Genomic DNA, 22,348 nt, shown 5'->3' on the forward strand with positions numbered 1-22,348 from the left:
TGTGATTGACTTTATCAAAAACTGCAGCAAAATAGAGGAGGAGCTGGGATAATACACCATTATAAAGTTGATGAAGGGCCTTTAGTGAATGAGGAGATATAGGAAAGGAAACTCAGCTGCGGATAAAGCAGTATGTCCCAGTTTCACAGCACTGGACTTAGCCTCAAGTGACAGCTGGGGAAGTTAATGGACTTAGGAGCCAAAAGGGTGCCCTCATTTTTGCCTACATTAAGGTGGAGAAAATGTTGACTCATTTAAAATTTAATATTGTCCAGGCAGTCAAAGGGCTTAGCAGCAGCCTTGGAATCAAGAGAAGAGACAGAAGGTTAAAGCTGTGTGTAAGTAGAAAACCTGAAATCCTGCTGCTGGATGATGTCACAAAGGGATAGCATACAACCAACAAAGAGGAAGAACTTACAGATAGAGCTGCAGCAGCAGTGACCCTGCAAGGTTGGTAAGAGGAAATATTTGACACAAGTATGAATCAAACCAGGAGGTAATAGTGGAGTGCCAAAGAGTGGCATTGGGCAAGGATAGAATAACGAACAGTGCCAAAGACAATAGGGAGAACAAGGAGGAACAGGAGGGACAGGAAACTGCTATCACAGGCTGGAAGATGTCTTGAAGGATTTTAGTCTTGAAATAAAGGTAGATAGATAAATATTGACAGAGGTTATACATGCTGCATTTATACTAAAGCTGCTGTTCTAAGAGTAATAGCTGAAGTGTAGGCCCTAGCAGCCATTACCCTGTTTCCACTTCCTGGCTGGAACTCCAATTGGTGAGGAGAACACTTTACATGTGGATAACTACAAGCAAGCAACACTTACAATTTAAATGTTTAAATAATACGCATGACTGCAGCAACATTGCCTAAACATAGGAATTAGCTCCTGTCAGTTTAATAAGTGTCTTTCCCTTTACAACAAAGTATATTAATTTCATACATCAAATTTACACATTACAGAAACAAACAGGCTATGCATTAAAAATGTCACTTCACTCTTCAATGTTATGAGATTTTGAGCATATGACAGGATGTTGCCAGGGTCCATGCTGTCTGTCTTTTATGCTTCATTCCAATGTAATGTAAAGTGCAGCAAAGACTATAACTTGAGTAAGAATTGAAGGCCCAGGATACTGTCTAATGATGTGTTTGGTTCAGCAGGCTTTTAAACTGAATACGAAAGAATTATTCAATAACAAGCTAAAAGGGTGTAGGTTTATGGTGCTAATTACTTACCAACACAACAGTGTGTCGTCTTCTTTCAGTTTCCCAAATCTTGAAAAAATCCAAACTTTTGACAGTATGTTTCAAGCATACTTCAATTGTTTTAATCCTATTCAAGTAATCGAATGCTCCTGGAAGAGTTTTTGTGTTGCTTTTAAAAGTCTCCATTCTTAAGAGTCTCAGAGCTGCAAACTTACAGCCACCCAGCACAGAATGAAATTGTGATCTTAACATATGGAGAGTTTTGCAGTTAAGTATTCCTCCAAATCAAGTGACTGCAGAGACAGTCTGGAGACACCATTCTGTGACTGTGTTGCACAGTGCCTGGAGACAAAATGCTTTTTTCATTTGGCAGCTGGAAAATATTATGAACCTAACCAGAAATACCCTTCAGTGTGAGGGGCTCCATTTGTGATTCAAAGCACAGCCAACATACCAAATGGAAGCATAAAAGGGTGTTCCTTTTTTTCCCTGGAAAAACAGACTTCATTACTGATAATTATTATGTTTATGCCTTTATTCAGCTACAGACAAAATCGCCAGGAGATATTTCATCTATTGTTCAATCCTAGAACTTTCTGGCAATGGCTCAGTTCCCACACTGCTTGTTTTTGGATGAGGGGGGTTTGTGAGGGGGAAAAAGACAATCTGTGCTGCAAAGTTTACAACCACTGATAGTGGGGCTCCACATTCAGTGAAGTAACTGTACTTGTCAGAGGGTAAGACAATGCACCATTTCCTTCTTCTTGAAAGATTGGGCAGTTGACCAGCAGCTCAGTCTAGCTCATTAGTTGCTGGATTTGTTAAATGGTTCCCTTTCCCATTTAGCTTGTTGATCAGTGCCATGTTTATTGGTATATGGACCAAGTATGTCAAATTAATAACAACTGGAAGTGAGGTAAAGGGAAAAGGCAGGCCAGTAAAAAAAAAATAGAGTACTCATCACCAGCAATGCCTCTGGCAAGCTCTCAGAGCAATTTGTGACTGCTCTCGGAGGGAGATTTAATCCATTTCACCAGCAAGCCCATCAGCGCTTCTTCTTCCTCCAAGCAGAGTGACATCATCCAAGCCGATTGACCTGCAGCTGTGCAATATAACTTTCCAGGGAGTCTTTGCCCAGAAAAGAATAATAAATATTATTTTAAATTTAGGAGCCAGAATTCTGTGGAAAGTTATATAACACCATTACAGAAAACAAGGCAACCACTGTGATTTCTCAGACTTGCAAAGCAGAATGGAGCAGAGGTCTTGAGCAGGGAGAATGTTTTAGTCTCAGGAGCTTTGTACACTCTTGACTACATAAACATTTACATTTTTTTATTGCTTCCTTTCCTAGCCCCCCATTTTTGTAACTTTATATTTTCTTCTTCTGTCGATCTCTATTGCACCATACGTTATTACATGAGAGCTCTCAGGCCCCGCATGAGGTGACAGAGCAATGTTGACCATGAATTGACTGCAACTTCATGTTTCCTTACTTAGGTACAAGCAATTTATCTGGATTCAAATTATCTTCCATCTTAGCTCAGATATTAACCATTTAGAGACAAAATAATTACTTAAATGATTGGGATAAATGTTTCCAGTTTAAGATAATTCATTTACAGTATAGCCCAGGTGGCTTGGACAATTAAAATTTCCTTCCCGAGAGAAATTATTAGCTAAGTCTGTACGTGAGAGGAGAAAGGAAAGAAACTAGAGAAAGGCAGAAACCCTGGTGAATGCCCCACCATCACCACAAACCACCCCCAAACCCCCTGGCCTGGTGCCTTAGTGTCATGAAGCCTGGGTAACTTTAACTCCCGGGCGCCAACTGCATGTTGCTGCTCAGCCGCCTGTCTGAAATGGCAGGATTTGCTAGTGGTCCATCTGAGTGCCACCCTAGGGCATGAATAGCAGAAAATGGTAGACACAATGGTCTTGGGACTGAGTCGGCCATTGTCTCATGGCAGTTGGCTCTTGGCTGCAGCTCTGGAGGGTGTTCCTGCAGAGAAGAGGGTGGAAAACTTGTGGCCATGTAGTACTTCACAGGGATGCCTGGGTGACAGAATTTGAATCAGAAGGTTGTAGGTTCAAGTCCCACCCCTGAGACTCGAGCAAATGTTTAGGATGAAAGAGTGCTGCACTGCCAGAGATGCCAACTTTCAAATGAGACATTAAACTGAAGCCCTGTCTGCTCTCTCAATTGGACATGAAAGCTCAACAGCACAGGACTCAGCCATTTTGGACCTACCTTGGAATTTTGTCATTCAAACCTTTCATCTCTCCATTTCTCCATCCACTTAATTCACTACTAGCCTAGATGGGATTGAGGTTCACAAGGAGGAGGTGTTAGCAATTTTGGAAAGTGTGAAAATAGATAAGTCCCCTGGGCCAGATGGGATTTATCCTAGGATTCTCTGGGAAGCTAGGGAGGAGATTGCAGAGCCTTTGTCCTTGATCTTTATGTCGTCATTGTCGACAGGAATAGTGCCGGAAGACAGGAGGATAGCAAACGTTGTCCCCTTGTTCAAGAAGGGGAGTAGAGACAGCCCTGGTAATTATAGACCTGTGAGCCTTACTTCGGTTGTGGGTAAAATGTTGGAAAAGGTTATAAGAGACAGGATTTATAATCATCTTGAAAAGAATAAGTTCATTAGCGATAGTCAGCACGGTTTTGTGAAGGGTAGGTCGTGCCTCACAAACCTTATTGAGTTTTTCGAGAAGGTGACCAAACAGGTGGATGAGGGTAAAGCAGTGGATGTGGTGTATATGGATTTCAGTAAGGCGTTTGATAAGGTTCCCCACGGTAGGCTATTGCAGAAAATACGGAAGTATGGGGTTGAAGGTGATTTAGAGCTTTGGATCAGAAATTGGCTAGCTGAAAGAAGACAGAGGGTGGTGGTTGATGGCAAATGTTCATCCTGGAGTTTAGTTACTAGTGGTGTACCACAAGGATCTGTTTTGGGGCCACTGCTGTTTGTCATTTTTATAAATGACCTGGAAGAGGGTGTAGAAGGGTGGGTTAGTAAATTTGCGGATGACACGAAGGTCGGTGGAGTTGTGGATAGTGCCGAAGGATGTTGTAGGGTACAGAGGGACATAGATAGGCTGCAGAGCTGGGCTGAGAGATGGCAAACGGAGTTTAATGCGGAAAAGTGTGAGGTGATTCACTTTGGAAGGAGTAACAGGAATGCAGAGTACTGGGCTAATGGGAAGATTCTTGGTAGTGTAGATGAACAGAGAAATCTTGGTGTCCAGGTACATAAATCCCTGAAAGTTGCTACCCAGGTTAATAGGGCTGTTAAGAAGGCATATGGTGTGTTAGCTTTTATTAGTAGGGGGATCGAGTTTCGGAGCCATGAGGTCATGCTGCAGCTGTGCAAAACTCTGGTGAGACCGCACCTGGAGTATTGCGTGCAGTTCTGGTCACTGCATTATAGGAAGGATGTGGAAGCTTTGGAAAGGGTGCAGAGGAGATTTACTAGGATGTTGCCTGGTATGGAGGGAAGGTCTTACGAGGAAAGGCTGAGGGACTTGAGGTTATTTTCGTTGGAGAGAAGGAGGAGGAGAGGTGACTTAATAGAGACATATAAGATAATCAGAGGGTTAGATAGGGTGGATAGTGAGAGTCTTTTTCCTCGGATGGTGATGGCAAACACGAGGGGACATAGCTTTAAGTTGAGGGGTGATAGATATAGGACAAATGTTAGAGGTAGTTTCTTTACTCAGAGAGTAGTAGGGGCGTGGAACGCCCTGCCTGCAACAGTAGTAGACTCGCCAACTTTAAGGGCATTTAAGTGGTCATTGGATAGACATATGGATGAAAATGGAATAGTGTAGGTCAGATGGTTTCACAGGTCGGCGCAACATCGAGGGCCGAAGGGCCTGTACTGCGCTGTAATGTTCTAATTCTAACTTACTATCTCAGCAATGTTCTCTGTAATCATTTTTATAGTGTGCAGTCAATTTGTTTAAGTGTACGGACCCTTTACATTTTTTTGTGCGGCCATGCATATGCAGTAATTTAAAGGGGCTAACTTATGCGCAGCCAGTGTGGGAACTTTCTGGTTGCTGCAGGGCCACAAGTCTGCGCATGCTAGAGGAAACATTGTACTCCAGCCATGCCTTCTGACTTCACCAATAGATCTCCATTTTGGTCCCTAATTGGCCCCATCTCTCCTCTACAACCCTTTTACCGTTAATATGCCGAGAGAAGACCTTTGGATTCCCTTTTATATTAGCTGCCAATCTATTCTCGTATTGTCTCTTTGCCCCTCTTATTTCCTTTTTTTGCTTCTCCTCTGTACTTTTTATATTGTGCCTGATTCACCCTTACATTATCAAGCTGACATCTGGCAAATGCCCCTTTTTCTGCATCATCGTGCTCTCTAACTCCTTCGTCATCCAGGAGCTCTGGCTTTGCTTGCCCTCCATTTTCCTCTTACATAGGATATATGGCACAGAAACAGGTCATTCAGCCCAATTAGTCCATGCTAACATTTATGGTCCACTTGAGCTCCCTCCCATCTTTCCTCATCTAAATCTATCATCCTAACCCTTTATTCTCTTCTCCCTCATATGCTTGTTTAGCCTCTCCTTAAATACTCTGTACTATTTGCTTCAACTACTCCCTGGTAGCAAGTTCCACATTCTCACCACTCTTTGAATAAAGAAGTTTCTTCTGAATTCCCTATTGGATTTCTTGGTAACTGTCTTATATCAATGGCCTCTAGTTATGCTCTTCCCCACAAGTGAAAACGTTCTCTCTGTATCCACCCTATCAAAACCTTTCATAATTTTGAAGACCTCAGTGAGGTCAGTCCTCAGCCTTCTTTTTGCAAGAGAAAAGAGACCCAGCCTGTACATCCTTTTCTGATATATTTCCCCACACATTTCAGGTATCATCCTTGTAAAACTTCTCTGCACCCTCTCCAGTGCCTCTATACCATTTTTTATAATATGGCGACCAAAACTGCACGTAGTACTCTAAGTGTGGTCTAATCAAAGTTTAGCATAACCTCCCTACTTTACAATTCTATCCCTCTAGAAATAAAGTCTAGTGCTTGTTTTGTTTGTAGGGCCTTGCTAAACTGTGGGGCAACTTTTGGTGACTGATGTATTTGTACTCCAAAATCCCTTTGTTTCTCTAGCCTTTCAGTATTGACTATCCCCGCCAATTTGGTGTCATCCACAAATTTAGACATTGTGTTTTTGATTCCAAAGTCCAAATCGTTAATGTCATTCGTGAACAGCAGTGGTCTAGCACCGATCCTTGTGGAATACCACTTCTGCCACTCTGACTAGCTACCCTTTACTCTCATTCGCTGCTTTATGACTTGAAGCCAGCTCGCAATCCATTCTGCCAGTTGTCTCCTGACTCTGCATTCTCTGACCTTATTCATTAGTCTGTTATAGGGCACCTTATCGAAGGCCTTTTGAAAATCCAGATAAATTACATCTACTGCATTGCCAATGTCTACTCTCCCTACACCTCCTCAAAAAAATTAATAAGGTTGGTCAAGCTAGATTTTCCCTTTTGAAATCCATGCTGACTATTCATTATTATATTTTTCTTTTCTAGATGTTCTTATTTTCTCTCCTTGAGTAGGGATTCCATTATTTTTCCTACCACCGATGTTAAGCTGACTGGTCTATAATTCCCTGGGCATGTTCTGTCCCCTTCTTAAATACAGGAATTACGTTAGCTCTCCACCAGTCCTCTGGCACTACACCTTTTTCTTGTGCATTATTCAATATGTGTAGTAATGCCTTTGGTATCTCTTCCCAAAATTCTTTTAAAGTCGTGGATGCAATCCATCCGGACCAGGGGCTTCATCTTCTTTGAGAATGATTAGCTTATTCAATGCATCCCCTTTTTTATTTTACATGAACTTATCTCATCATTCAATGTCATGTCTACCTGTTCTATCTCCTTGTTAAATACCAAATAAAAATAATTATTTAATATTTCTGCCAGCTCTCTATAGTTACCTGTGGTATTATCCTGTCTATCCCTAATGGTCCTATTCCCATCCAGCCTTCCTCTTTTTAATTGATGCACCTATAAAATATTTTACTATTTTGTTTTACATTCCTTGATAATTTTATTTCATAGTTTCTCTTTGCCTTCTGAATTATTTATCATTTTCTCGTTTCTCATGCACTCCCATGCTGTCTATGTGCTTATGCCCCTTTCCTAACCCTCAATTGTTCCCTAATGTGTTTATTCATCCACTGTTTAGTTTGTTCTTTCCTTTTAGTGGAATATATTTTTCCTGCATTCTGTTGAACACCTTGTGGGAATATACCTAGACTGTACTCGAATCATCTCTTTAAAGCCATTACATTTCTGCCTGCCAGTCTTTGACGCAAATTTATCAGGACAGATTCCTCCTCAATTTGCTGAAATGAGCCCTCCTCCAGTTAAGTATTTTTATTCTAGGTTGCTCCATGTCCTTCTCCATAACTAATCTAAACCTTATGATACTATGATCATCATTTCCGTGATGCTCCCCAACTGTGACATTCTCCACTTAATCCACTTCATTGCCCAGGAGTCAATCCAGCAATGCCTCTTTCCTCATTGGGCAGGCGACATACTGATCAAGAAAATTCTCCTGAATACACTTCAAAAATTTCTCCCATTCTCTGCCCTTAACACAATCACTGCCTCATTCAATATTGGGTACAGTCTCCCATTATTGCTACTCTATAGTTCTTGCACCTCACAGAGTTTCCTAGCAAATATGCTCCTTTATCTCTTTATCACTATTTGGTGGCTTATATGATACACCAATTAGCTTAATAGCTTCTCTATTGTTTCTTAACTCTAACTAAATAGATTCGGTCCTTGACTCCTCAAGGAAATTTTCTTTTTTCAACACTATTTTTTTCCCTTAATCAAAACTGCTACGCCCATCCTTTTTCTCCTTCCCTACCTTTCCTGAATACCTCATACCCAGGAATATTAAGCATCCAATCCTCTGTATTTTTGAGCCAGGACTCAGTTATCACCAATACATCATAGTCCCAGGTGGTTATTTGCACGAACCTTATTAACCATACTTGGTGCATTTACAAATATGCATTTCAAACCTAACTTAGACCTCCTTATATTTTCTATGAATCAAGCTATTTCTGTTTTATTTCTAACTCAAATGGTCTCTCACAGTCCTCTCTGCCCATTGTTTGTACTGTTTAATATTACATCTTGGTGACCCAATGCAGAATTAGTGTAAATCCTCACACAAAAGCAAAATACTGCAGATGCTGGAAATCTGAAATAAAAACAGAAAATGCTGGAAATACTCAGCATGTCTGACAGCATCTGTGGTGACAGAAATATGGTTAACGTTTCAAGTCAATGACCTTAAACCCTCCCCCACAGCATTTAACCCACCCACAGGGTTATTGGTCCCAGCTCTGTTCAAGTGCAACCCCTCCATCTTGAACTGGTCCCTCTTGCCACAGAACTGATCCAATGTCGCTGTAATCTGAAACCCTCCCTCCTGTACCATTAACAATTAACCTGCTTAAACTGATTAACCCGATTAATATCCTCCTATTTCTACTCCCACTACCATGTGGCACTGGGAGTAATCCAGAGATTACTACCTAGACCTGTTTTTAACTTTCTCCCTAGCTCCTTAAACTCTGACTGCAGGACCTCAATCCCCTTCCTTTGTATGTCATTGGTTCCAAAATGGATCACAACTTCTGGTTCTACCCCTTGGCTGTGGGGTGACCACCTCCTGGAACCTGTGATTCAGGAAACATTCAGCCACCCATGTGCCCTGCATTGAATGCAGCTTCCCCTCAAGCTCAGAAACCCTCAGCTTGAGTTCGAGCAGCTGCAGGCAGTTCCTGCACACGTGGGCCTCTGTGACACATGAAGCGTCCTGAACTTCCCACATGGCACGAGAATTTCAGGATGTGGGTCGCAGATGTATCTCCATCCTAATTGGAAACTTAAAATAAACTTATTAGATAGAAGGTGATTTATATAATTGCTGTTAATTAGGTCTAACTATTTTAATGTATTAATTACTATGCTATTTTTCAATTCTATAATTCCAAAGCAAATTAATCAAAAACTAATGATTTGCTCAAGTTTAACATGAATCTTAATCTTGTCAGTGGGTTATTGCCATTTTGAGATAGCTTTCATAAAGTTGACCCCTCGTAAGCATAATTGAGACTTTATAACCTATTCCATATAATCAATAGGGACCAAAGAAACAAAAGATATGCCTTGTTGAGAACTTTCATTTATGTGTAGAAGTATCCTGCAGATTTCCATCCCTCCCTTTCAAATACACAGCAAACCAAACAACTAAGCACACATTTTCCCAATGTGTCTATTGTTGCTGCTCTCAGTAATGCAGCGATGCTAATTATTTAGTGCTTTTAATGCAAAGTTCAGAATCCGAACAAACTTGGATGCTGAGAGTTTAATGAACTCAGTGTTCTCATTGGTTACTGACATTGTGGGGAAACAAGTATAGAGAGCTTGCATAAAGCTTCCCCAGGTAAGCATGCATCATATTCACAGAGCATTTGAAACAGAGGAGCTTTCAAGTGTATCAAATGAATCTGTTCACATAAAACTGCTGTGTTTGCTCATGGAATTCTACATCTGGAAATAACACCTGGATGGATAACAGGCTCCCAAGTTTAAAGCTGTTTGATGGAGAGTAGAATATATATTATCATCATGGCCTGATTACACCTGAAGTACCAGATCAGGAACCTCAAGAAGATTAAGATCACATTTTTAAATCATAGGACAAAGCTTTGTGGTTTAATTTAGTTGAGTTGCACAATGGACTATAACAATAGGATATGCTACAAGTAATTTTAAACATTGCATTTTTTAAATACCTGTCCATTCTGGGCTATCTAGCCTTAGATATATTTAGAAGCTGTTTGTAAGCTGGAAATTAAGTTTGAAAGCCAGTTCCTTATCGCTACACACATCCAAGACATTTTTGGAAAGAAGGAACTTATGTTTGTCTTTTTATTATACACTGCAGTCAATTCTGTGATAAACCAAACAGTGGGTCACATAGGGTACATATGGACAGAGGTGGTATCCAGGAATGCGGGATGGATTGAAGAAATTAAATTGCAGCTTTTTAAATCTCCACGGCACTTTTGTTAGATCCTTTATATGGGTTTAACATGACCAAACTGTAGACATCCTACAGCTTGTCCCAAATGATAGTCATTGCACATAAGCACCCACTGTACAAAGAAAGGACCAGTGACCGAAAGGTATCTGACTGACGTTTGTTCCACACCCCCACATGCACACACAATTACCAGTGATATTTCATAGTTTATATCAGTTTCCTTGTGATTTTAATTGAAACAATTCAAAATGCAGGTCACATGCAAGAATGACAAAAGCCCATTTGCGGAACATACAATAAGTCTATTTGTTGATGAATGGCAGCACTTACATAGATTCCAAATTCTTGTATTTTAATAATAATAACTTACATCAACAATAATGAAAAATAAATGTTCTTTTGTTTTTTGGAAAGCTGGGGTACAACATTGACAAACAGCTTCAGCTAAAAGGCTCAACAATGAGTTTATATGAATAAAGATCTTCATACTAACCTTCAAACATGATTAGGGACCTCTTTTCTGGAGGAAAATAAAGCCTCTGCAGCACAATAAGGTGGGTCACAGTGAATTGCTGGCTAGTCACAGCATTAAATTAGTTCAATTTCTAACGATCTCAGTGAACAAAGCAGGCAATCAACACTGAGCGAGTATCAGGACCAAGACTTACAATCAAAGTGAATGAGAAAGGGTATAAAACCATTTCGAAAGGAAGAAAAACTGTATTTATATAGTGCCATTCTTGACCTCAGGACACCCCAGAGTGCTTTACAATCACTGAAGTACTTTTAAAGTGCAGTCACTGTTGCAGTGCAGGAAAATGCAGCAGCCATTTTGCACACAGCAAGGCCCCACAAAGAACATTGTGAAAATAACCAGATAACCTGTTTTAGTGATACTGGCTGAGGGATAAATATTGGCCAGGACACAGGGGACTCCCCTGCTGGAGTGTCAGCCTGAATTTAAATACATGGTGCTCAGCTTTGTTTTAGTAAGAGGTAAGAACATAAGTAATAGGAGCAGGAGTAGACCATATTGCCCCTTGAGCTTTCTCCACCATTCAATACAATCATGGCTGATCTTCTGCCTCAATTCCACTTTCCTGCCCACTCCCCATATCCCTTGGTTCCCTGAGAGACCAAAAATCTGTCTATCTCAGCTTTAAATATACTCAACAATGGAACATCCACAACCCTCTGGGATAGAAAATTCCAAAAATTCACAACACTCCGAGTGAAGAAGGTTCTCCTCATCTGAATCCTAAATGATCAACCCATTATCCTGAGACTGTGCCCCCCTGTCCAGATTCCTCAGCCAGGATAAACAACCTCTCAGTATCTACCCTGTCAAGCCCCTTCAGAATCTTGTATGGTTCAATGAGATTGTTCATTCAAACGCCAGAGAGTATAGGCTCAATACTCAGCCTCTCATCATAGGACAACCCTCTCAATCCAGAAAACAATCTGGTGAACTTTCGCTTTACTGCCTCCAATGCATGTATATCCTTCCTTAGATATGGAGACCAAAACTGTGCACGGTATTCCAGGTATGGTCTCACCAAAGCCCTGTACAGTTGTAGCAAGACTTCCTTTTTTTGTACTCCAATCCCCTTGCAATTAAGGCCAACATGTTATTTGCCTTCCTGATTCCTTCACCAAGGTACATCAAGGTAGGTTACATTTAAATCCAAATAAATAAGTTTCACTAGATTCAGTAGGCCTGAAAGACACTGTCAAGAAAATGGCCACTGAAATTATTTTTGCTCAACAAATTATTATAATCCAGATTGCGCTGCAGAAAGGGTGGTGGCAACAGATTCAACAGTTACTTTCAAAAGCGAATTGGATAAATACTTGAAGGGAAAAATATTATAGGGTGATGGGGAAAGGGCAGGAGATTGGGACTAATTGGTTTAGCTCCACCAAAGTGCCAGTACAGGCATGATGGGCTAAATGGCCTCCTTCTGTGCAGTATCATTCTATGAATCACTGTTGCTGCAATAAGTGAATAAAAATAATTCAACAGGGCTATGCAGAAATTCAGAGGGATGGGAACAGGGAGGAGACCAGACTAAACTCTGGAATAGCCAGTAAATTTCAGAGCACGTGTCCATACACATAATCACATCCTCTTCTCATTGGTCACTTGACTGTGTGCTCATTGGTTCCCATTCCCACTAGGGCATATCCTGAAGCCTTTTACCAGGCTCTTTTACAGTGGTAAAATAAGAGGATTGATTTTAACTCGGGGCAGAAATCAGGCTTTCCTGAAAACTTCCAGGCCTCACTTACACTTCCGACATCAACTCCCACCCGAAACCGGGAAGGATGCGGAGGACAGCTGGCGGGTGTGAGAAATTATACACTTTCCCCTCCTGTCCAAAAAGGAACCATTAAACAAAATTATTTTTAAAAACTTCTTTTGACCAGGATGCCACCTGCCACCATATTTCACTCACGAGTCCAGGAATGTGCGGTCCATAGTTGGCCCGCAGTTAATATAACATTGCATGCCTGAATGATTTTAGCAGAGCCATGATTTCGCCATGAAATTAGGAGCATGTGGTTCCTAAAGCCAAAAGGTCACCACTTAAAATGGCTATCACAATAAAACGGTGGTCAAAGTCCCCAAACCTGAACTTAACTTTTCGCCTGCACTATTCCCACTGGGCAAGCAGAGTTAAAATCAGTTGCAAAATCTTAGTATTTTTTGTGTGGCATGGAGTTGAAATGACAACCTTAAGCAAACAGTGGGCAAATGTTTTGAAAAAGCTGGTGTTAAATGGTGAACTTTCCCACTTAGCTGCTGGACTGGGCCTGCGGCAGGTGGTGAGGGAACCAACAAGAGAGAGAAATCTACTTGACCTCATCCTCCCCAATCTACCTGTTGCAGATGCATCTGTCCATGGTAGTATTGTTAAGAGTGAGAGACAAAGTCTGGTCTTCACACTGAGGGTACCCACCATTGTGTTGTGTGGCACTCCCATTGTGCTAACTGAGATAGATTTCAAACAGATCTAGCAACTCAAAACAGAGCATCCATGAGGCGCTGTGGACCATCAGCAGCAGAAGAACTGTAATCAACCACAATCTGTAACCTCATGGCCCGACACATCCCCAACTCTACCATTACAATCAAGCCAGGGAACCACCCCTGGTTCACTGAAGAGTGCAGGAGGGCATGCCAGGAGCTGCACCAGGCATACCTCAAAATGAGGTGCCAGCATGGTGAAGCTACAACATAGGACTACATGCATGCTAAACAGCAGAAGCAGCATGCAATAGACAGGGTTAGGCGATCCCACAACCATCGGATCAGATCTAAGCTCTGCAATCCTGCCACATCCAGCCGTGAATGGTGGTGGACAATTAAACAACTAACTGGAGGAGATGGCTCCACAAATATCCCCATCCTCAATGATGGGGGAGCCCAGCACATCAGTGCGAAAGATAAAGCTGAAGCATTTGCAACAATCTTCAGCCAGAAGTGCCGAGTGGATGATCCATCTCAGCCTCCTCCTGAAGTCCCCAGAATGACAGATGCCAGACTTCAGCTAATTCGATTCACTCCACATGATATCAAGAAATGGCTGAAGGCAATAGATACTGAAAAGGCTATGGGCCCTGACAACATTCCGGCAATAGTACTGAAGACCTGTGCTCCAGAACTAGCCACACCGCTAAACAAGCTGTTCCAGTACAGCAACAACAGTGGCATCTACCCAGCAATGTGGAAAATTGCCCAGGTATGTTCTGTGCACAAAAAGTAGGACAAATCTGATCTGGCCAATTACCGCTCCATCAGTCTACTCCCAATCATCAGCAAAGTGATGGAAGGGGTCATCAACAGTGTTATCAAGTGGCATTTGCTCAGCAACAACCTGCGCACTGACGCTCAGTTTGGGTACCGCCAGGGCCACTCAGCTCCAGACCTCATTACGGCCTTGGTCCAAACGTGGACAAAAGAGCTGAACTCCAGAGGTGAGATGAGAGTGACCGCCCTTGACATCAAGGCAGCATTTGATCGAGTATGGCATCAAGGAGCCCTAGCAAAACTGAGGTCAATGGGAATCGGAGGAAAACTCTCCGCTGGTTGGAGTCATACCTAGCAGAAAGGAAGATGGTTGTGGTTCTTGGAGGTCAATCATCTCAGCTCCAGGACATCACTGCAGGAGTTCCTCAGGCTAGTGTCCTAGGCCCAACCATCTTCAGCTGCTTCATCAATGATCTTCCCTCCATCGTAAGATCAGAAGTGGGGATGTTCGCTGGTGATTGCACAATGCTCAGAACCATTCACGGTTCCTCAGATACTGAAGCAGTCTGTGTGAAAGTGCAGCAAGACCTGGAAAATATCCAGGCTTGGGCTGATAAGTGACAAGTAACATTCGAGCCACACAAGTGCCATGTAATGACCATCTCCAAAAAGAGAGAATCTAACCACCTTCCCTTGACATTCAATGGAATTATCATCACTGAATCCCCCACTATCAACATCCTGGGCGTCACCACTGACCAGAAACTGAACTGGACCAGCCACATAAAAGTTGTGGCTACAAGAGCAGATAAGGGGCTGGGGATTCTGTGGCAAGTAACTCACCTCCTGACTCCCCAAAGCCTGTCCACCATCTACAAGGCACAAGTCAGGAGTGTGATGGAATACTGTCCACTTGCCTGGATGGGTGAAGCTCCAAGAACACTCAAGAAGCTCAACACCATCCAGGACAAATAAGCCCGCTTGATTTGGCACCCCATTCACCACCTTCAACGTTCACTCCCTCTACCACGGACGCACAGTGGCAGCAGTGTGTACCATCTCGAAGATGCACTGCAGCTCACCAAGGCTCGTTCGACAGCACTATCCAAACCCGCCACCATTAGAAGGCCAAGGGCAGCAGATGCATGGGAACACCACCACCTGCAAGTTCCCCTCCACACCACACACCATCCTGACTTGGAACTATAATCGCCGTTCCTTCACTGTCACTGGGTCAAAATCCTGGAATGCCCTTCCTAACAGCACTGTTGGTGTACCTACCCCACATGGACTGCAGCGGTTCAAGAAGGTAGCTCACCACCACCTTCTCAAGGGCAATTAGAGATGGGCAATAAGTGCTGGCCTAGCCAGTGACACCCACATCCCCCGAACGAATAAAAGAAAAATGAAGTAGGATAATTTTTTAAATAAAAAGAACGCTTCTCAATTTCTCCTTTGGCAGGAACACGGCAAGTTCATGTCAACTGCATCATGTAACTGTGCACTCTGTGTGCACAGCTGAGATCGCCTCAGATATCTGTACTCACAAACATTGGACAGATACCACAAAAAGCGGCAACCAAAGGGAAAATAGATAAAGGTTTATTGTTTTACTGCTGCACCCATCTTAAAAGTAGCAATCACAAAGCTATCACTTCTGTCCACAGTTAATCATTTCATAAGCCTTTGAAATATTCACACAACAGCATGTTTACACTCCACTAACCATTATACAATGTACAACTTATCTTTATTAAAAACAGATCTGAAAACAGAACAGAGAGGCAAGAAACTTAAACAGGTCAGTTCAAAGTAGAAACAATTTGATTTGTTCAGTGGCATTAGGAGTGTAGGTAGATGAGGAGCCTCAATCTGATTAACAGGGTGCTGATTGTAAGGCTGAATTATTGGTATAATTCTACAGCTGCCTCTGTACATACATCACATTGTCGTACAGACTACAGGGATCTTAGTGCATTCTGCAGAGCCAATTAAAACGATGCTGAGCTTAGCTGTAAGCATTTGCCCCTTCAGGCAAGAGTGGTCCCCTTGACTGTATTGAGCTAAAATTAGCATTAACAAATTTTGTTTTATTTACTGACAATTCTACTTGATGTTTCTCTGCTCAGACAGCATAACGGTGCTGGGGAAAGAACATTTTTCACCTTTCTACCATTGGAAATATCAAAAGATCCAAAATAAAAGCCAAATACTTCAGATGCTGGAAATCTGAAACAAAAATAACAAGTGCTGGAAATACTCAGCAGGTCTGGCAGATCTGTGGAGAAGGAAGCAAAGTTAACGTTTCAGATCTGTGACCTTTCATCTCCCTCAACCCCCCCCCCCTCCCCTTCACTTGCTTAAAGCCTAATTCTTTTCTAACCTTTGCCAGCTCTGAAGAAAGGCCACAGGCCTGAAATGTTAACTCTGCTTCTCTTTCCACAGGTGCTGCCAGACCTGCTGAGTATTTCCAGCACTTTTTGTTTTAATTCAAAAGATTCAAGATGTGATGCAGCATCATTGTAGTTTTATCAATAATCTCAACACTTGGAGAATTATAGTTTCCACTGCTGAGCAACCATACACTTGCATACATTTGCCTATCCCAGTTATGGTCTATAGGTGTGGCAATGACCAGATATTTCACATGTCTGCTCAGTTCAGTAGGTAACTCTCTCACCTCTGGATCAGCAGGCTCAGAATTCAAGATCCTGGCCAGACATAGGTACGTGATCCAGGTAAATCATCTGGTGACTTTAACCAGGAAGATTTGGTGCTAAGAGTGGAATGAAAACCAGACTGGAAGACCTTGAATGGGGTGTTATTTCTCACTGTGTAATTCTGTTCTTATCATCCATCCCCTTGGTTGGGTCATTTTTACTGTAAAAACTACTGAAATGTGCAGCAGATTGTTTGTTCTGAAGCCCCTCACCATCCTGTGAAACAGAATCAGTTGAATCCTTGCAGATACTTGAAGTCTAAACCATTGCTAATCTGACTTTAACAACACAAAACACTGCTGCAGTTTCATAAAGTCTTCCATTGTAATTTCTACAAATCTGAGTCACTTCTTCCTAAATAAAAGCAATCCAACAGCCACGGAAAGGTCAGTTTTAAAATACGGACCTGCATATAATCTTTCAGATCAATCTTCCAAGATGAGTAGTCCTGTAAACATTGATGTACATTGTGATACCAATGCACATTGATGTAATCACAATACCTCAGATCCCATTCAGGACAGTTACTATATTAGTTCAGGTGGGACACAATCTGAAAAAGCACTGAGAACGAAACTCAAAAACGGCAACACACATCAGGTGAGAAGACCAACTTTCTGCGCAGACAATTCCAGAAATTAAAGTAACAATATCAGCTGGTTTTGGACATTTGAAAGTATTTGGGGACAAAGTTAACTGTAAACAAGTTTGGATACAATGGAAGAAAGGAGTTAAAAGCAATCAAAGAACATTCCCGCTTAATGGAAAATGATGGAACACTCTACTCTGAGACTTCTTACGGTTTTCAATTTAACTTTGTTAAAATGATTCCCTTAATCTCCCAGTCCCTTCACTGATAATTAATTCAGTGATGTTGATAACTCACTCGCACAAACACCAACAAGCCAAACGCCCTCCTTACATTCTACACACAGTTCATTGAATAAGAATAAAGGAATAAATTACTGGAAAAGTCGCAAACTATGTTTTCATTATACGTGAAACCAATTCAACATTCCTTCAAATCTTAGCCAATAATAAACAATTGTTGCTGGTTTAACCTTCCAGGACACTTTTATGGCATTCACATGCAATTTACATTAACACTCCCACTTTACCTCAGTATTTCATAGAATCATAGAAAGTTTAAGGCACAGAAAGAGGCCACTTGGCCCATTGTGTCTGTGCTGACCGAAAACCGATCCACCTATTCTTATCCCACCTTCCAACATTTGATCCGTAGCCCTGCAGATTACGGCACTTGAGGTGTATATCCAGAATCCTTTTGACTGAGTTGAAGGTCTCTGCCTCAACTTACACTTTCAGGCAGTGAGCTCCAGACCATCACCACCCTCTGGGTGAAAAAGTTTTTCCTCATCTCCCCTCGAATTGTTCTACCAATCACTTTAAATCTATGTCCCTTGGTCACTGACCTCTCTGCTAAGGTAAATAGACCCTTCACCTCCACTCTATCCAGGCCCCTCAAACTTTTGTACGTTTCAATCAGATCTCCCCTCAGCCTTCTCTGTTCCAAGGATAACAACCCCAGCCTATATAATCTTTCCTCATAGTTGCATTTTTCCAGTCCTGACAACATCCTCGTAAATATCCTTTGTACCCTCACTAGTGCAATTACATCCTTTCTGTAATGAGGTGACCAGAACTGCACACAGTACTCAACTTGTGGCCTAACCAATGAGTTATACAGTTCCAGCATAACCTCCCTGCTCTTATATTCTAAACCTAGGCTAACAAAGCAAAGGATTCCATATGCCTTCTTAACCACCTTATTGACCTGTCCTGCTACCTTCAGGGATCTGTGGAAATTCACTCCAAGGTCCCATACTTCCTCTACACCTCTCAGTATTTTCCCATTAATCGTTTATTCCTTTGCCTTGTTTGACCTCCCCAAATGCATCACCTCACGCTTCACCAAGCTGAATTCCATTTACCATTTTTCTGTCCATCTGACCAGACCATCAATATCTTCCTCCAGCCTACAGCTATCCTCCTCGCTATCTACCACACGGCCAATCTTTGTGTCGTCCGCAAACTTCATGATCATGCCCCCTATATTTACGTCCAAATCATTTACACCACAAAATGCAGGGAACCCAGTACTGAGCACTGCGGAACGCCACTAGAGACAGCCCTCCAGTCGCTAAAACAGCCATCAACTATTACCCTTTGTTTCCTGCCACTGAGCCAATTTTGTATCCACCTTGCTGCATTTCCCTGGATCCCATGGGATTTTATTTTTTAACCAGTCTGCTATGTGGGACCTTGTCAAAAGCCTTGCTAAAATCCATGTAGACCACATAAACTGCACTAACCTCATCTATTTACACAGGTGTTTACGATATTGAAATCAAAAGGCAACTGCACTGTATTTAGTATTTGTTTATTAAATTGTGTGCAAGCCTGGATTAAGGTTTCTTATTTCAGCTGTCTATTCAAGTACACGTATTGTGCTTTACTACAGATTCAAGGATGGGAATTTCTGAAGGCCAAGCTAATATTTTTATCTCTGTTCCTGCACTAGAATTGATCTGCACAGACGAGGAGAGACATCTTAAGTCAACATGCTAGCCAACGTTACCATCAAGCATCGACTTCTCAAACCTTTTGCAATCACTCCTTAGTGTAGATTCTCTAATTAGCAACTGAATTCCTTGCATCTCTTTGCAAATAAAACAAAACAGAATAAATTCAAGCAACGCTGTGTGTAGATATCTTACCTCACACCTGCTGGAATTGGTCCAGGAATGATCCCAGTCATCTCTCTTCAACATGGCTTGACATATCACCAGCTTCTCATCGGGAACCCTGGGAAGTTTGACATCAGGATTAATGTTCCTCTTTTGGCTGATGGCCTTCCTGGCCTTGGCACCTATATAGCCCGAAGGTAATGTCCTTGTCCGTGCCCTGGATCCAGTATAAACTGATTTCTTCACCTCTCGGTTATTCTTATTGTATCGTCTAAACAGCAAAGTGGAGCGCTCCTTTTTGTTTCGGTCCAACTCATCTCCCATCACTTCTTCACAGCTGTCGCCTATATCTTCAGGATAGCTAATGGAAGGCTTCAGGGGAAACTGGTTCATTGAATGGCCTGCAACAGACCTATCAGTCGAGGCTTTCACCTTTATTTTTCTCTGGACTCTGCCTAATCCAACCTGAATGGAATGCAAGCCTCGGCAACTATCATTATTGTTATGTACTCGTTCAGCAATGTAGTCCTTTCGAAATTGTAATTGTACTTTTGATGCACAACATAAGGGTGTGGATCGATAGTTATGTTCAACATGGCAAACTGAAGTCCCCTGTGAACAATGACCAGGACAAAATTCATGGTACCTTTTATTCTCACTGCTGGCAGGGTGCTTTATCATCAAACCCCCGTGTGGACAACTGTCCTCCATAACCGTTTGGTTGCACAATGATGGCCGCTCCATAGAAGACCTTTCATCTGTAGACCCTTTTTCCTTTCCTTTGATCCCTCCTCCTAAGAAAGAGGGGAAAATCTTGGGCTTCCAGTGTATGTCTTCATCTGTTTGCAAATGACATGATTCATTAAATTCCTCCAATGATTTATCTGAAAACGGACTGGAGTCACAATTTCTCTGGCTAGACTTGCTGTTCTTTAAACTGTAGTGTCCCATTTTTGAGCTTGAAGTCCCCATTTCACTCTGCTCAAGTTTTCTTGCACTTTCAGCATTGTATTTAGCAGTCAGATGTGCTACAGACATCATTGGCAGTGGGCTGGGCAGTGAGCCCTGCAACTCTAGAGGAGCCTTTGGAGGAGCCCGTGCGATTGACACGGTATCTACATCCAGAATTCCTTCATTGTCAACATGCCTTATTTTAACATCACAGCCTGAATTACTCAGCCTATTTTCATCTTCAGCTGACTGGGCAGATATCATCTTTCCTGGCCCTGTGGTCGCAAACACAGAAGTAACTATTTCTTCAGAGGTCATCTTGAAACAGCGACACTCAATATTCTTCTGGTTCTTTTCTTTGACTGTCATAGCATGGCCTGAACAGTGACGGCAGTCTGGAAATTTCCTTGCTGAAGCTCTGTAAAGGTAGTAAGGTTGAACTCTAAGTGAGCTTTTCCCTTCACAGATGTTTTACTTAAAGACAGAAAAACTTCACCAGCTGATAAAGCCCAACAGAGAATACTAATCGTTTTCACTGTGAACAGCTGGACTCTCAAGTATTGTACAATATAAAAAGTGTTCTGAGGAGTACATTAGGGATCCTTTACTGTGAGTGATCAGTTGTGTTGCAGCTGTATAAATTCATCTTTAAGATGGATGCTACAAATAATTGGGTGAAGAAGTATTTTGTTCCTTTATGATCTAAGAAAATGGTTTATCCTACGGCAGTCTCCAAATTCAGATTACTTTTCTCTGTAAAAGAAGAAGAAAAATGATTAATGTGGAGAGTTATGGGCATTACTTCGGAAGTTCACATCTTCCAACACAGAATGGTAACAAGAAGTGTTGTACGATATGAGGTAGAGTTTCCATTATGGATGTAATCGGCAAGCTGGGCACAAATTGCACCAGTTTTCCAAACTGAATTTTTTGCCCAAGTTTTCACTCAATCTCATTTGCATATTGTCAAATCTAAAATCTTCGATGATCAAATAATTGGGCAGCATTTTTTAATGTATTTTTTTAAATTGCTTAAAAAATATTCTTTGACTTATTTGAGAGATAACTTGATGTGGTTTTAGTAATACAGCTGAAAATGGGTTTATCACAAAAAATAAGCATTTTTAATCAGTCTAGTCCATCACCTCTGACTGACCTGATTTTAAATAACTGAAAATAGCTTTAATTATATAGAATCATTTAATAGTTACATTGGGTGTAGTCAGTTTAAGTAAATTAAATGTGTTTTAATATTAAAAGCTTTTAAAAGGTGTCTATTAATGTCCTTGCACTTAAAATAACCATTTTAATTTTAAGAGCTTCCTCAAAGGCCTGCAAACAGGCACAATTAGTGAAGACTCACCATGGTGATGAATTTGATCTGGGGATGTGGACAGTTTTGTGGGCGGGCCAGCTTTCAGCACGATATTTCTTAAACTAGCGCAAAACATAGTCGACACTTGACTTGTGCTGGGGGTAATTTGGATTTGAAATTCCTCCATCTTTTGCGTTAGCTTGGCCAATTTGGGCAAATTGCACTGTAACTTAGCGAAAACTCCCTATCTATGTGCTTTGTGAAATAATTGCCCACTGGTTGGTGAGCTAGCATTATTATTTATTTAAAGGGGAGTACTTGATGAAATGCAAAACCTTTTTGCTTCAGAGATTTTCCAGTTTTTTTTTCTGTGTAGTTAATCCTCTTCTCGAGCCACTTACCTGCCACAAAAACGTATAAAAACAGGCATTAGGATTTGAATTTCTACCTGCTCAGTCACCTTCGCTGTGCCCCCAAGATTCCATCCTTGGTCCCTTCCTTTTCCTCAGCAATAGCCTGCCTTCTGTCAACATCATCCATAAACAGAGGGTGTGCAGAT

At 41.7% G+C, this 22,348-nt stretch overlaps 1 protein-coding gene across 3 annotated transcripts in view; it reads right to left on the reverse strand.

The window, feature by feature from the left end:
- Positions 1 to 22,348, reverse strand: part of LOC137380572 (1-phosphatidylinositol 4,5-bisphosphate phosphodiesterase epsilon-1-like) — a 462,747-nt gene that overhangs the window by 366,314 nt on the left and 74,085 nt on the right. For all 3 annotated transcript variants that reach the window (XM_068052603.1, XM_068052604.1, XM_068052605.1), the window contains exon 2: positions 19,554 to 21,227. In XM_068052603.1, the coding sequence (XP_067908704.1) occupies positions 19,554 to 20,843 (1,290 nt within the window). In that variant the 5' untranslated portion in view covers positions 20,844 to 21,227. The remainder of the gene's footprint in view (positions 1 to 19,553; positions 21,228 to 22,348) is intronic.

Source organism: Heterodontus francisci, chromosome 20, assembly GCF_036365525.1.
Source record: "Heterodontus francisci isolate sHetFra1 chromosome 20, sHetFra1.hap1, whole genome shotgun sequence".
Classification (NCBI taxonomy): domain Eukaryota; kingdom Metazoa; phylum Chordata; class Chondrichthyes; order Heterodontiformes; family Heterodontidae; genus Heterodontus; species Heterodontus francisci.